Source organism: Monopterus albus, unplaced genomic scaffold (assembly GCF_001952655.1).
Source record: "Monopterus albus unplaced genomic scaffold, M_albus_1.0 scaffold202.1, whole genome shotgun sequence".
NCBI lineage: Eukaryota > Metazoa > Chordata > Actinopteri > Synbranchiformes > Synbranchidae > Monopterus > Monopterus albus.
The window spans coordinates 735,724-750,345 of record NW_018128082.1 but is presented as its reverse complement, the minus strand read 5'-3'; the positions used below and the strand labels follow the sequence as shown (position 1 = coordinate 750,345).

At 40.0% G+C, this 14,622-nt stretch overlaps 1 protein-coding gene across 1 annotated transcript in view; it reads right to left on the bottom strand.

Annotated features, from left to right (window-relative positions):
- Positions 1-4,618: 4,618 nt before the first annotated feature.
- Positions 4,619-14,622, bottom strand: part of pid1 (phosphotyrosine interaction domain containing 1) — a 34,804-nt gene continuing 24,800 nt past the window's right edge. Inside the window, exon 3 of the mRNA XM_020618238.1 lies at positions 4,619-5,833. Coding sequence (XP_020473894.1) covers positions 5,333-5,833 — 501 coding nt within the window. The 3' untranslated portion in view covers positions 4,619-5,332. The remainder of the gene's footprint in view (positions 5,834-14,622) is intronic.

Here is a 14,622-nt window from a genome sequence, read left to right as displayed (position 1 = left end):
GAAAAAAAAACTCCACAACAATCACTCAAAACCAAACATTGAATGTGCATTTCTGGACATGTTTATTGGCAAATCTCAGTTCATTAGTGAAGTGTTTTTCTTGCTTACTTTCCCTTAATTCAGTTCTTATCTGAAACTTTTGTTTGTATCGCAAATATATTATTAGAGAGAAATTTTGCTTCAAAAGTGGAATATGTTAGATGTAAAACATATATAACAACAGTCCATGTACATTCACAAACATCTATTCAGTTTTCAGTAACATAACTTGTATTAAACAGTAACAGTTGCTTTTAGAGGCAGCATTCTTTGAATAATATCACAACAGTGCACAGTAGGACTTCCTCCGGTATCTGTTTATTACTTGTTGCTCTCTGTCTCTTATTACCCTTGTTCCTGGCAAACCAGCTCCTCCTGGATCCCAGTCCAGACATTTCCTGTCCCCCAGGGATTCAGGGCAGAATCCTATCTATAGGTGGCTGTAAGTGTATTACAATACCAGTGTGTACTGAATGTGCTGGGCTTAGGTTAACAGTTTAGCTGAGGGAGTTTGGAGTCTTCTCCCAATCATTCCAGTCCACATTTCATTATGACAGGAATCTTAAATCATATGAGAGCCTCATGGACCAGTCCAACAGGAGGGATAAGACCAAATCTGGACATGATCAGAGGAAATGCTTTGTATGTCAGAAAAAATGAATCTAACTGAAATTGTCCTCTTCATCATTCATCCTCAGATCTGGAAGATACATTACCACTGACTATGAGTTAATTTCTGTATGATAATGCTTTATTTTATAGTCTCTAATAGTCTGCCAATAGTTTCCTCAGGCACCTCACCTCTTGCCCAGGGTCATCTGGGATTGGCTCTAGCACCCCCGCGACCCTGTTCAGGAATAAACAGTATAGATAATGGATTCTGGGAGCCGTGTTGTTGGGGTTAATAGATGAAGAAATTTTGTGCTTCTCTTAGCAATTCGCTTTAGCCATCTTTCAGTAACAGGAACTTAAGCTTTATTTCAAGTTCAGCTAGTAATGAATGTCATACAGTGGCAGAAAGTTTTCAAAGGTTTCCTAACATCTTCATGGCAGAGCACCCATCCCAGAGCCATTTTGTGCATAGTATTGAGTGTAAGTTCTGTTCTGAATTAGTAGTGATTCAGTATATATGTAATAATAACAACCAACATAGAAGAAACACTTACTCTTCCACTTTAGCGCTTGAAACCTTAAATACTTTCATTGTGTTGAACCGCACAACTTTTTGCATCCTTTCTGCTTTATCAGTCAAGCCAGAGACAGAAAAAAATTTATACATTTCACACATGTTACACACATATGTTTACAGTACTCCACCCCACTCTCTCCAAGAGGCCCTGGCCCCCTGCCTGGGGAGTGGCAACTGAAAGAAAAAGATCATAAAGCAGAGATAGTGACCCTATATGAGGAGTCTGATGAGAAGCCATTATTGGCACTGATCTCCACCCCAGCTGGACCTCAAGCGTGTGGGCCCTTGGCGGGTGAATAGACAGGCGGTTCTGGGACTTTGGGAAGGAAGAGCAGCCAGCTGGAGCAGCAACAGAGTGGTATTGTGAGCGGACTGATGCCTCAGTGGAGCACAGACACAGGCCGCCAGGATGGCCTCTTTCTGGGCTCCCGTATGGCTCTCTGTGCTAAACACACTGTTGGAAGTGGGTCAGACACAAGAGCTTGGAGGAGGGCAATCAGAGAGTGTATGCTCAGCAGAGATTCAAGACAAAGAGGAATCTAACAGTGAAGCTTATGTACAATGAGCTGGAAGAGGCAGGTGCAGGAGGCTTTGTTGACAGTGTTTTAAAACTTCTATCAAAAAGACAGTTATTGGTATTGTGATCAGATTCTCTCATGATCATTGTTTACAGTGATAACACAACAAGATTGTGTTTAATATGCATTCATGTCCATTTGGTAATGAATACACAAATTCAGCCTGTTAGCTAGGGTTGAAAAGCCAAACATGTAATAACAAAACAATGTTTCCCTCCTGCCTTATACAAAGTCATGATCATCATTAGGAGTTAAACTTTATATAACAAAATTAAAAAAACAAACACTTCTTTGAAACTGATGTTCAAAGCAGAAGCTGTTGCTCTGCTGGCCAGGAGGAGGCAGTGTTTCATTCTATGTACGTTAACATTCTTCACAGCATCCATTTTGCCTCCAATTCTCTGCAGCTCTTAAGCTTCAAAATGATTGCTCTACCTACAAGCAGGGAGAAGCTAGTTATCTTGTTATTGATGTGGGCCCTTAGAAGAGAAAGGTGTTGCCACACACTCTGTCAGATGAGAGGCCGGAGCACATCAACACAATATAAGAAAGATCTGAAGAAGTCAAAGGAATGTGAGCGTAATACCCTCCTTCAGAAAACAGAAATAACTGTGGCCGTACCGCATTGAAAGCTGAAACATGTAAATACTATAACAGCTTTGTTTATGGGTGTATCAGGTCCTTTATCACCACACAAATCACAGGAATGATCTTTAGAGAACTCTTAAACCTAGTCACAATTCAGCCTGAAAAGACATTCAAATGTTTCATCCCTACCTCCACTTGGCATTTATGATCCCTTGAAAACAGAAAATGAATAGCTTTTGTGTTTGGATTGTTGCTTTTTGTCACATTTCTTAAAAACACACACACATACACAACACACCAAAACAGATTTTATACCACAAATAGTTTCAGTAAAATCACATTCCAGTATGCAGCAACATGCGTGTATGGAGGATAAAATGAATGTGCAGTTATGCTTTGCATCTGTCCTGGCGCCCTGTCAGAACTTCATCTGGTTACTCATTGTTTGTTCAGAAACTGAACATGCTTTGTGTTTATCCTCCTACACATACAGCCACAGCAGGGAACCCAGCAAGTTCAAATCAAGCAGGGGTTTAAAGAATAAAAACTTATTTTAGTCAGGATCTGGTAAAAGTGGGAAATGTATGACAGAGGAGACATTAGATGTGAATTTGACACAAAACAGACCACACCATCACGAGCTTGGTCTTGGTAAATACTTTATATGCAACTGCTTTTTGATCTTTGCATACACTGTATAGAAAACACTTAACGTAACATTTTTCAAACATTTAAAGCACATCTGAGCTTTCAGACAGACATGTAATCTACAGCTTTATAAACGTTTCCTCCCCTCTGGTCTGTCCATACACACCGCTCACCATACTCCCCACCACATAAAATCCCTTCCAAACACACACATATGCTTGCACACACACAGCCGCCGCTATCAGGCTCTCCACTTATTATTCACAGTAGGCTTTTTAACACTGTTTCTGTATCATATGATGATTCTCAAGATTTTTTAGTATTTAAAATAGCTATCAACATTTATGCTGTAATATTTGGAAAGTGATACATTTGTATTTACAGATCGAGATTCAAATACAATGTGTGCATACATATGTATACTCATATGCAGGTATGTATATGTGAGTGCAGATCGCTCTTCTGATCATTCTGTTTCCGTCACTGACTGAAGACCAGTTCCAATGAGAGCATCCAGTCTGTTTAATACAGGTCAATTAAAAAAAGAAGGAAGCAATGTGGAGCGCTGATGAACTTTTGTCCAACAATCGTGCCTCAGTTGTTCAGAGAGGAGATACAGGGCAGCAGAGCAAGATGGTCACTCCCTCACTCCCATACAGATGTCTGTGACAGCATGTGGAGATTATGGAATACTGAAGTGACTACAGATGGTGTGAGGTGCTCACAGCATGCCAGACTCATCGTACATTCAGCAGAGGCCAGGAAGTGTCAGTCATCATCTTGGGCGACTGCAATTTAGAGTTAGTCCTACAACCTCAGTGACTGGCACATTCAGGCTCTCGTACTCATGTTTGCATTTCATACACGAGAAAAGAAGATAAGAAGAAAACATGGCAAATGGTCACAGTACTGTGTTTGATTTAAAATACCCCCTTAAGCATAAAAAATAGATGAATCTAGGGCGATGAGAAGTCTTCACTTGCCCCAATCAACCTCAGTCCTTACTTTTACTCTTTCTCACACAGAGACATAAGCACTCACGTGTACCATCAAATACAGGAAGTACAGAAGGATACACACACACACACACACGGAAAAATAAACCAAAAAAATAAAGGCTGACATGCACACATGGCCACACACATACACTGAGACCGGGGTAAGAGACTAAACATAAGAGTAAAGTGAGGCACATAATCTGGCAGGCAAATTCCAGCCTGAATTTTGGTATGCTCAAAACAGAAGTCAGATGTGAATGGCGTCACGGACAGGCCAAGGTTTTCAGCCAAGTGACGATTCTAAAACACATCTATTTAGCACCTATATTTTTTCAGGTGCCTTTACCATACTCCGCATTAGTAAAATTATGTCAGCAAAAAGGTTGGGGTTGGACTAAGGTATCTTGGTGATTATGCGAGTATGTGGGTGGCATTGGCTTAGGAGGTAGAGTGGGTCATCTCCTAACTAGAGGGCTGGCGGTTCGATTACCAGCTTCTCCAGGCCATGTGTTGAAGTGTCTTTGAGCAAGACACTGAACCCCTAGTTGCTCCTGGTGATATTACCGGTGTGTGAATGGGTGAAGGGGCAATAGTGTAAAGTGCTTTGAGTGCACTTCAATGTGTAGAAAGGCGCTATACAAGACCATTTACCATGAGTAGTGCTTAAAGGCTTATCTTTTCTTTCACATCCTCATTTGCTGTTACCAAGGTCCAAGGCATCCACATAATTAAACATTAAGAATTTATGTGCTCCAACAGTCTCATAAACTCTGGGTTGGGACCCAAAATAGGTCTATAAGCCTATTTCTGCTGGGTCCCTACATGGCAAGAGTAGTAGCAAGTTTTCATTAGCTGGGGTCAAAAGAATAGGGACTACACTTTGTTTCCTGGATGAAAAAGCTTAAGAACCACAAACATTGTCTTTGCTGGGTGCAGGAATGACAGTGATTGAAAATGGAAATGTTAGTCAGTCTCTGGAGGGTGTTTAGAGAGGTGCTTGTAAGGCCCTTGTGGGTCTTTGAGGACCATTCAAAGTGGTAGCACTTTGCTATCCCCATATGTAAAATGCACATATTTTATAACTCTTTTTCCATCTACTTTCCATTTACAGTATTTAAAAGCTACTTCATTATCCTAGGCATGTTGGTTCACAGGGTCAGTTAATTTTGGTCCAAACCGATAACAGAAAGAGATACTAGGAGAGAATGAGAGAGAACAGGTTATCTGTCCATCCTTCCAATCACCCTTTGCTTGGACATGGATGGAGATCAGGATTTTAGGTGAGTTTCAGTTCAACCATCATCTGGGGTTGAGTCTTCAGGGGTGGATGAGTCCTCCGTAAAGTCATCTGATGAGCCACTCTTGTGGATGCGGCCGTCGCTGCGCATGCTGTGGAAAGTCTTCCGGAAAGCCTCCATCATTGAGTGTGCCAGCTTCTTGGCCTCCAGCTTGCTCTCACACTCTACAGCATGGCAGTCCATCTGGAAAGACAGGTCATCGTTGATCTCCCGGTAGATCCAGGCAAATACATTGGGTCTGATGCTGTGGTCAGCTGTGCAGTAAGCGATCCGAGCGACCTGGTAGGTGTCCATGGTTACTGAAGCCTCGCTATGCTCATCAAGGTGGTGAAGACGCACCTGAAAAGGCCGAATCTCCAACAGAGAACTGCCTGTGGGGCAATTGCCCTTCTGCTGGGCAAGAGCACGGCGCTCCACAAGACCGACCACCGCCGACTCTGTGCAGCCAGACAGGAACTGGGTCCCAGAGATAGTCACCTTACCCAGGTAGGTCACCTACAGGAAAAGAGAAACAGAGGGATACTTTTACATTCATCCTTTCCACAATATGATACATGCAAAAAAACATAAATATGCAGTTGCTACAAATACAGTACACCACTACCCTTACAACTGCAGGTTTGCAACAGATGTACAGAATCATAGCCATACAGAGATACAGTCCAAAACACCATAAAATGTTGAAAGATTACATAGCTGATTAACAATACACTGAGTGATTAAAAAACAGAATCCTGCTCCTCAAATAAAGTGGAACTTTACAGTACTGCTCCATCATACTGAAAGATTCCTGTTATTATGATAGTAAATGGACATACTGTAAACTTGTATAGCACTTTTCTATGCATTGGAGCACACACAAAGTGCTTTCACATTTGCCTCACTCACTCGCACTCACACACACACACACACACACACACACACACTGGTGGACAGCCACCGGGAACAACTTCAGTATATAGATCAAGGACACTTTGACATGGAGAAACCAGGAAATGAACCATAGCTGCCCTTGTAGCATTTATCAAGCACATTTCTTTACAAAATTATATATATAAAAAAAGAGAAAAACAATGGATGAATAAAAATTTTATTATTCAAAACTATCAAAAACAACAAATTATTGTTAGAATAGAGTGGACCCTTGGGGGACACCACAATCAAGTGGACAAGAGGTCAAAGAAATAATGGTGCTGACCTGCAAGCTGTATTTTAGTATATGTGGGAAAAGAGCATCCACCCATCAACCTTGGATTATTCTACAAAGAACTGATGTTTGGTTCCACAAGTCCCTTGTTATCAGGGCTAAGGATGGCCCAACTCACCAGTTAAAATGTCTGTGTTTTTCTAGTGGATTGCACAGTACATGCAGTGTCAACCTGAAGTAAAATGGGACAAAGACATTAAATGTGAAGAACAAAAATCCGTTCAGGCAGTTATCAATATTGAAAATGTTACTGGATGAAAGATAATGGGAGCATATTGGTATGGAAAAGATTAAAAATGAATGTGTGACTGTGAAGTACATAATTCCATATTCTGTGTACATCTTTAGAGTAATAACCCTCAAAAACTGGGGTGCTTTAAGTCACTGTTTGGAGAGACACTTTTTAAAAGAGCTACTAGCTTTTCTAAATCTCTGTGGTAACTGTGCTGATATGCTGAAGGCTGTGTGTGTTGTTTCTCAAAAAGAAAAAAAAAAAAGCTGTGGCTGCAACAAGGACTATGCCATAGTAATGCACACTGCATACCAAGAGTGTGATCAAGTGAATGGAGGCAGACAGGGAGAGAGAGTTAAAAAGTAAACAAAGCTGGAGTTTTCTAAAGGAACATGGCCAATTCAAAAGCGGTCCAGGAATATGAATGAATGAATGATAAGTGTGAAGAATGAAGGAAAATTGTGTGTCATATATTGTAACAACGTGGAACATTTATAGAAAATGATGTGCATTCATGGTTACTGTAGATGCACATCTGCCTAATACGAAGCCACTCCATCATCTCAATAACACTATTCCCTTAAGAAAGTTAAGTAGACTAGTATCTATAAGTCTTGTATGTGTATTTAGTCTGAAAACAGCTGAAGTCCCCCTAGCAGATCAACAGATACCAATAGCAGACTGACAGAGAGAGAATTAGAAGATCTTATTTAAAAAAGGAGATGAAAATGAACGAGAAGTGGAGCTGCAATAGGAAGAAGAGAAAGAGTAACCTAGTGAGAAACAGATATCATGACTTTAGGGGGTGCCATAACAATTTCTATATAGGCTAACTATTTTGCGGTGAACTTCATCCACATACACGCAAACACTGAGATCCTACCACTCTGGCAGATTGGCCCCTGACATACCATAGCTGTGGTGCAACATGACATTTGATTTCATTGTTTCCTACAGGCAACAGGGAGAGAACACAGCTGCCTCCTCATGTCTGTTTTTCATTAGCAGTGACCACAGTGTTGCACATACAGACAGCCTTTGCACCAGCTCTGTCATTCAGCTGAGTATCACAGGTTCGCAGGAGCCTGGATGAGGGGCGGTTTGCTAGTCAACCACATTGACAACCTCTTGCAGCCAAAAGGCGGTCAGTCATTCGGCCAGCCAACAAATCCAAAGACTGCGCCAAGACACTGTACATCAACCATCCAGTGTGCTGTTCAGATGTGAAACAGCAAAAGAGTAATTATAGACTTCTTTTCTCTGACGCCACTATTTTGATATTGAGTTACTTGTTTAAACTGGGATCCTTTCTACTGATTGCTTGCTTCCTAGTTGAATGAAGACCGGAACCTTTGCCAGGTTTTATTTTCTACTGGAAGCTGGGAATAGACCAGTGTTTTCTCACAATCTGTATACAGTATGTCTGCTCTACTGTCTCTGTTCTGCTGTTGCGTTAGAGAACTAGAAAGAAACTTTTTGTCAATGGGGCAAAGATGCTATTACCCTGGGCAGAAGTACCAGTGATGGACATACACTAGATAATTGTACTCTCTGGAGCCAACAAGACATGGGATACCAGCGGTGAGTGACAGTGCTGAAAAAACGGAGGGTTAATTCGAACAGACACATTTATATCTACAAATATCTTTTGCCACTAAATTACAAATCACAGAGGACAAGACCTGCAGAAGCTGCAGTGAGCTTGCCCTCAATATAATTTCCTTTGACCCTTGACATCTTTCAGTCAGGTACTCTGGACAACATACCGTATAAGTACAGCAAACCTTATAAATAAGTGTGCTTCCTATTGCAGAAGAGTTTTGCCCCAATAAACCTTAAAAATATCTATAGAAATTCATTAGATAACACATTGTGCAACAATATTTTTCAGGCTGTTATAAGTAAATTAAACAATGCACAAAATTACAAACTTTGTAAAGGATGAATTTTTAGGGGATAGACATGGAAAAACAGTAAAGAATAAATATAAAATAATAAAATAAATAAAATAGCAGGCTGGTAATCTGGCAGATAACAGTACAAATATGGGCCCGCTCAAATAACACAGAATAAGAAATATATAAAAATTATTTTTGAAAATGTGGAAGTTACTGTGATACTTTATTTTCTTTCTTAAAAAATAATGTTCAGACTTGAAGCCAAACTCTCTGGTAAAATAATACTGAAAAAAGCACCATTAAATGCTCAGCCAAGGATAGATGTGATAACCATATTAAACCTGAAAGCAAACTTTTTATCTATTATCTGGCACCAGCTGGACGCCTGAATTAACTGCAAGGCCTCAAAGCAACAGCCTGAGGTGGTTCTGTGCACAGTCTGTCTGGAAGCAAGCAAATTGCTTAGGTGGACAAGAGTCAAATTAGTGGGTGACTTAGCAGCTACACTATGTGTGTATCTTTATGTGAGCGTGTCAAGCGCATCAGGACGGTTTCCAAAAGGTACAAATCATGGGTTATGATTGGAAAAATGAAATGACACACTCAAATGATTGAAAATTCTGCAGACAGAGAAGAGACATGATTCAGGCTGAACTCACCGCCAGAGCAGAAAATGACCTTCTTTCAAGATCCCCAAGCCAAAATATAGATGCCTGCATGAGAACTATCAGTGTTTGTGCGATGAATAAAGCAAACCGCTCTATCTAGCTTGTTTACACATCAAGCTCTAGATATAATGGATACATCAGTCCGTTCACCCCAGACCAGAACACATCTGCTGTCCTCTGCTCTGGCAGCCTGCTCACCAGACATCTCAGTGCTGGCAAGTCAGGCAGGCAGCTTAAATCATTCCTCAGTACAGAGTCCTCCCATTTGTTTCAACTTTCCATGTGTTTCTCTTCTCTGTTGTCTCTCCTTCCCTTCACTCTCTCCTCTCTTTAACCCATTTCTTCCCCTCCTCCCCTCCTATCATCTGTTTCTCTCTCGCTCTTTACATCCCCTGCACTGCTTTTCACTCTTCTCTAAAGCTAATTGCTAACAGTTATATACTGTCAAACTGAAAATATTGTTTCCATGTGAAGCAATACAGAGACAGAAATCAAAATCAATTCAGGGATGAAAGCCTTGAGCGCTGCAAAGAAGGAAAAGTGAAAGGGAGCAAACACTGACAGAAAAACAGACAAACAACAGACAGACTGAGAAAAGGAGGAGAAAATAAAAATTTGGAAACTAAGCTTATGTGAAGTTGAAGTGTATACTATCCACTGGATTGTTGCTGAGGACAAGAAACTAAATATTTATGTATACCTGCTTTGTAGGAGACTGACAAAAAACTAAGAAAAGCTGGAGCATAGTTAAGTATTTGCATGTGTGGTGAGCCAGGTCAATATTACTGACCCTTGGTTTTATTCTTCTATTCTCCCACTGCTTCTATCTTTCTTACACTGAGAGACTACTGACCGACTGCTATGACCATTATATACGATATGACATCGTCACCTCACACCACTATGCAAAAATGAAGCCAAAATATCATAAATACAGTGGCTGCCATCTTGCTTTTTTGCAACCAGATTCTGTGCAGTAGTGACTGTATGTCAGTTACTATCTGTCATAAAGAAGTACAATGACAGATCGAACCAACAGAGTAAACGACAACAACCGTCCCGGAGACTCCACAGCCAAATGTGCTCAAGCTTGTTAATAAATCACATTTTTCTTCACATTATTCAGTTTTTCTTTCACCTGTGTTTAGTTTTGACAAAGAACTGTCTTATCACTGTGATACTAATGTAATCTGTAGATATGCTCAAATGTAAAAACTACTGAGAAAACAAATGATAAACTTGTAGCATTCTAACCTTCATCCAACTATTTACCTTTCATAAATATTTATACCTAACGTCTTGTTATATATTAATAGCTCAGACAGAAGCCAGCAAAGTGCTACAGATTAGCTCGCACTCTCAAAGCTAAAATAACTCAGAAATTATTACTTAATAAAACCATACTTTAGCACATACAAAACATGCCTGCACAGTCACTGTCTTGACTGTTATAAATATTTGTCTTCAGCAATTCTCAATTCAGTGTGAATGAGAATAACAGGTGTTAGCATTTAACATTTTTTGATGAATCACTGGATGGAAACCCTGAAAAGCCACAACTGTGCAATGACAAAAAAAGAAACAAAAAAGACACACAGGGAGGGAAACAGACTGAAGCATGTCATTGTTGTAAACAGATGTAATAAAAAGTAACTGAAGAAAGACTGAAGACAGTGAGGGATACATAGGACATCCGCAGCTCAGGAAGCGAGTTTGTGGGAAGAGAGATATGAACATCCTGGTCCACCCCTGCACAGCACACACACTGTCTATGTCTCTGTCTCTGTCAGAATGAGTCCATATCTTTGTACAAGTATGCAGGCATACATGTGTGAGAGAGGGTGTGCATATAGGGCTAGGGGAGCTGCTGCTGGTGACACAGCTGGTTCAGCTATCAGCAAAAAAAGAACAGAGGGAATTAGAAGAAAAAACAAGGATATATGGGAGAATGAGCAGGAGAAGGAAGAGAGACTTATGGAAATCAATGAGGAGATACCTGTCCTTAGAGAGAGGCTTTGGGAGCATGGAGAAAGAAGAACAAAATGGTTGAAATTACAGGAAAAGGGCCTGAGAGTAAAACAAGGAGGTAGTTGTTGAGGAAAGCAGTCTTGTTGGATCTGGTCTGGGAATAGATCTGTGATGAGAAGGTACAAACAGTGGGAAACACTTCTGGAACTTGTTGTTTTAGCATTAGGCTCTTTCCCAGACACTGGTCCAAGGACAAACAGATGGTATGGACAAAACACGCACATACACCCTTGCAAGTCTTTATTTGCCCTGCAAGTTGTTCCATCCTGATTGAGTTCTTTTCCAAATGGCGTGAGATGTCAGTGAAAATGCTATGTTTTTGTGCATACCTCAACTACTGAGCATTTGGAAAGATGTCAGACTTGTACCTGGCAATGATTTTATGTTGTTAAAATGTGATCAGCAAAGACTCCGGGAAGGTAATAGCCCCAACTAGCTAGCTATTTCCTCCTGTTTGCAGTCTTTATGCTAAGCTACAGTATGACAACCATCTCCTGGGTCTAACTTCATATTTACTGTACAGACATGAGACTGGTATCATTATTAGAACATATCACTTTTATTTGGCCAAGTATGTTACACACACATACACACATACAAGGAATTTGTTTCCGGTACAGATAGCTAATGCTATTGGCCTATATTAGCTTACAGTGGATATACTGATTTGTCAATAATAAAAATTGTCAAGGTCTACTTTTTAGCACAACATTTTAGGGCATCTTTACACTTGTAATTTGTTTGCAGTAGTCCAACTCAGTGGACCAGTTTCTAAACTTGGTCCGTTCCCCCTTGGTTTGGTTTCCTTTCACACAGAGAAGAATCCAAGCAAACCAAAATGCATCCCTTACAAATCACATGAGAACATTCCTTTTGCTTATTCGTTTAAGAACACCTAAACTCAAAAACATGTTTTTTATGTTTGTATTCCCTAAAATGCCAGATTTCTACTGTAGTGACTAGTTTATGTGCACAGTTTGTCACTACCAAGATGTTTTCATATTATTCTGGTGAAGGGGGCAGTGCCAGTTCACTTAGAAATCCTGATTTCAAATGTCCATGGGCAAACCAAGTTTGTGCACAAATCTGAAAGCCAATCACAGCTCACTGTGCAAATGCAAAGTTCAATAGCACCTGCTGAAACGTGCTACCTAAAACCTCTGACCTGGAATCAGACAGAGCTAACTTTTGAGTGACAGGAGTGTGTTCGCTAAAGCTGACTTTTGACAGGAAATATGCCAGAGTGCACAGTTTTAGGATGCAAACCTAGAACTTCTTTATACTATTTATATAATTTCTATTTAGCTAACACTGAGATGGTGTGTGACACGTACCACTATTAACAACTCGTTAGCTACGATTTTGGCTTCTGGTAGCAGCCTGAATGCTGCGGTTAGCCAGCTTGCTAATATATCAAGGCAAGCTCGCGGTCCTCTTTTAGGTCACTACATTGTGGATCATGTGATTGATTGATTGATTGATTGATTGATTCTTTCAAACATGCAGAACAGAACAGAACAATGAACAAATGACAATAACACACATGATTACACATATCCAACCAATGCTAATTCAAAATCAATTTGCTTACACCTATTACATGTTTGAATGGAGTAGGAAGAAGTGTGACAAAATAAAGATACTGATATACTATCAAATGTACCAGCCCCTGTTGGCACGTTAGCATATATTTGAATATTCATAGATCCTGGAATGCGGAGTGAGGAGTTGGGAGGACTGATTGACAGAAAATTAATTAAGCTGCTTTGCTGAGTAATTACTTTGTTTTGTAAGCATAAATAGTTGCTGCCCTATAACAGATAATGAGCTTAGGCTCAAACATTTAAACACAGTAGAAACATGACTATGTGCTTATGCCCTACTGCCTTCTAGTGCATATAAATAGAAAATCATGAGAAACTATCACCAGTCAAACTACTAAGGTAATATTTATACAGGCCTCTATAGGCTGATTTTATTTAGAACAAACCTACAATTTTGACCCCACAAAATCTATTTTCATAATTTGTTGAAGCCTCTGCACACCAATAGTTCCACTGTTGAGATCTTCTCAAGACGGTTTTATCCAATCAAAAGCCTATTTAGTTTTACTATCATGACAAAAAACACCAAGGCAAACACCACTGGCAAAGATGAAAACAGCTAATGTTGCAACAGCAAACCCATTTTTAATGAAGAAAGAAAGAATGAAACAAATAACTGACTAGAGTCTGTCAGAACGGTGAACAGCCCCGTTTGTGGTCAGATAATGTGGACACCATATCCTCCCAGCAGCCCACAACTTTTGATTATGAATCAGAAACTCCGCAGAGAGGAAATCTGAATTTATGCCGAGCATGAAAATTAATTCCTTGATCTAGACTGTGTAAAACCATTATTGGATTAAATAAAACCCATAAAATCACACTTGATATTAAGATTGTGTCCTGGTGTCTGGGCTCTTTGGAGCAGTATTCACTCTGTGTTTAAAAGCAGAGACATCTGTTGTGTAATATGAAAGAAAAGCCAATTTTCTGGAAATACTATTATCAACTGATGAAGATCAGTGTCATATGACCGTCTCATGTGCAGCCTATACATTTAACTAAATGGGTCTCTCCGCCCTTGCCACTACATAACAAGCAGCATACCAGCACAGACAAAACGAACACAGCCTGATTATTGGTGGCGGAAAAGGAAGTGCGTGGATGGGGTCCCGCAAACCAACCATCAATAAGGGCCACAGAGGGTGGGCATGGCCGCAAGTCTTTTGAATTTTGAGAGTGACAGGTACAATTTAGTGATGTACAAATGAAGCAGTGAACCAGTACTGAACCACATCATCGACTGTCTCGAAAATGGGTTCATTCATTCAAATCTTCATTTCAGTGACATCTAGTGGTGAAAGAGACAGAGACAGCAAAACAATGTCTTTATGTGATGAGTGTAAATAGGGGTTGTGTGAATGATGTAAATACATTTTTATAAAAATTGATTGGTCAGTTGGTTGATTCTATAAACTTAGTAGATAGGAGATGGAGATGGCATGGAGAGTCAAAAGATTTTTATTGAGAAACAATATTTTTCGCATTACAAAACATCTCGTGTTATGAAGCAGTGACTGGTTTGAACCAGTCACGTCAGGGGAACCAAGCAGTTTCTGCTTTGGACGTCATTGGTCATGTGTCTTTATCCGCACCAATTAAATAAATAAAAATAAAATAAAAAACATAAAATAAATAAAAGAATAA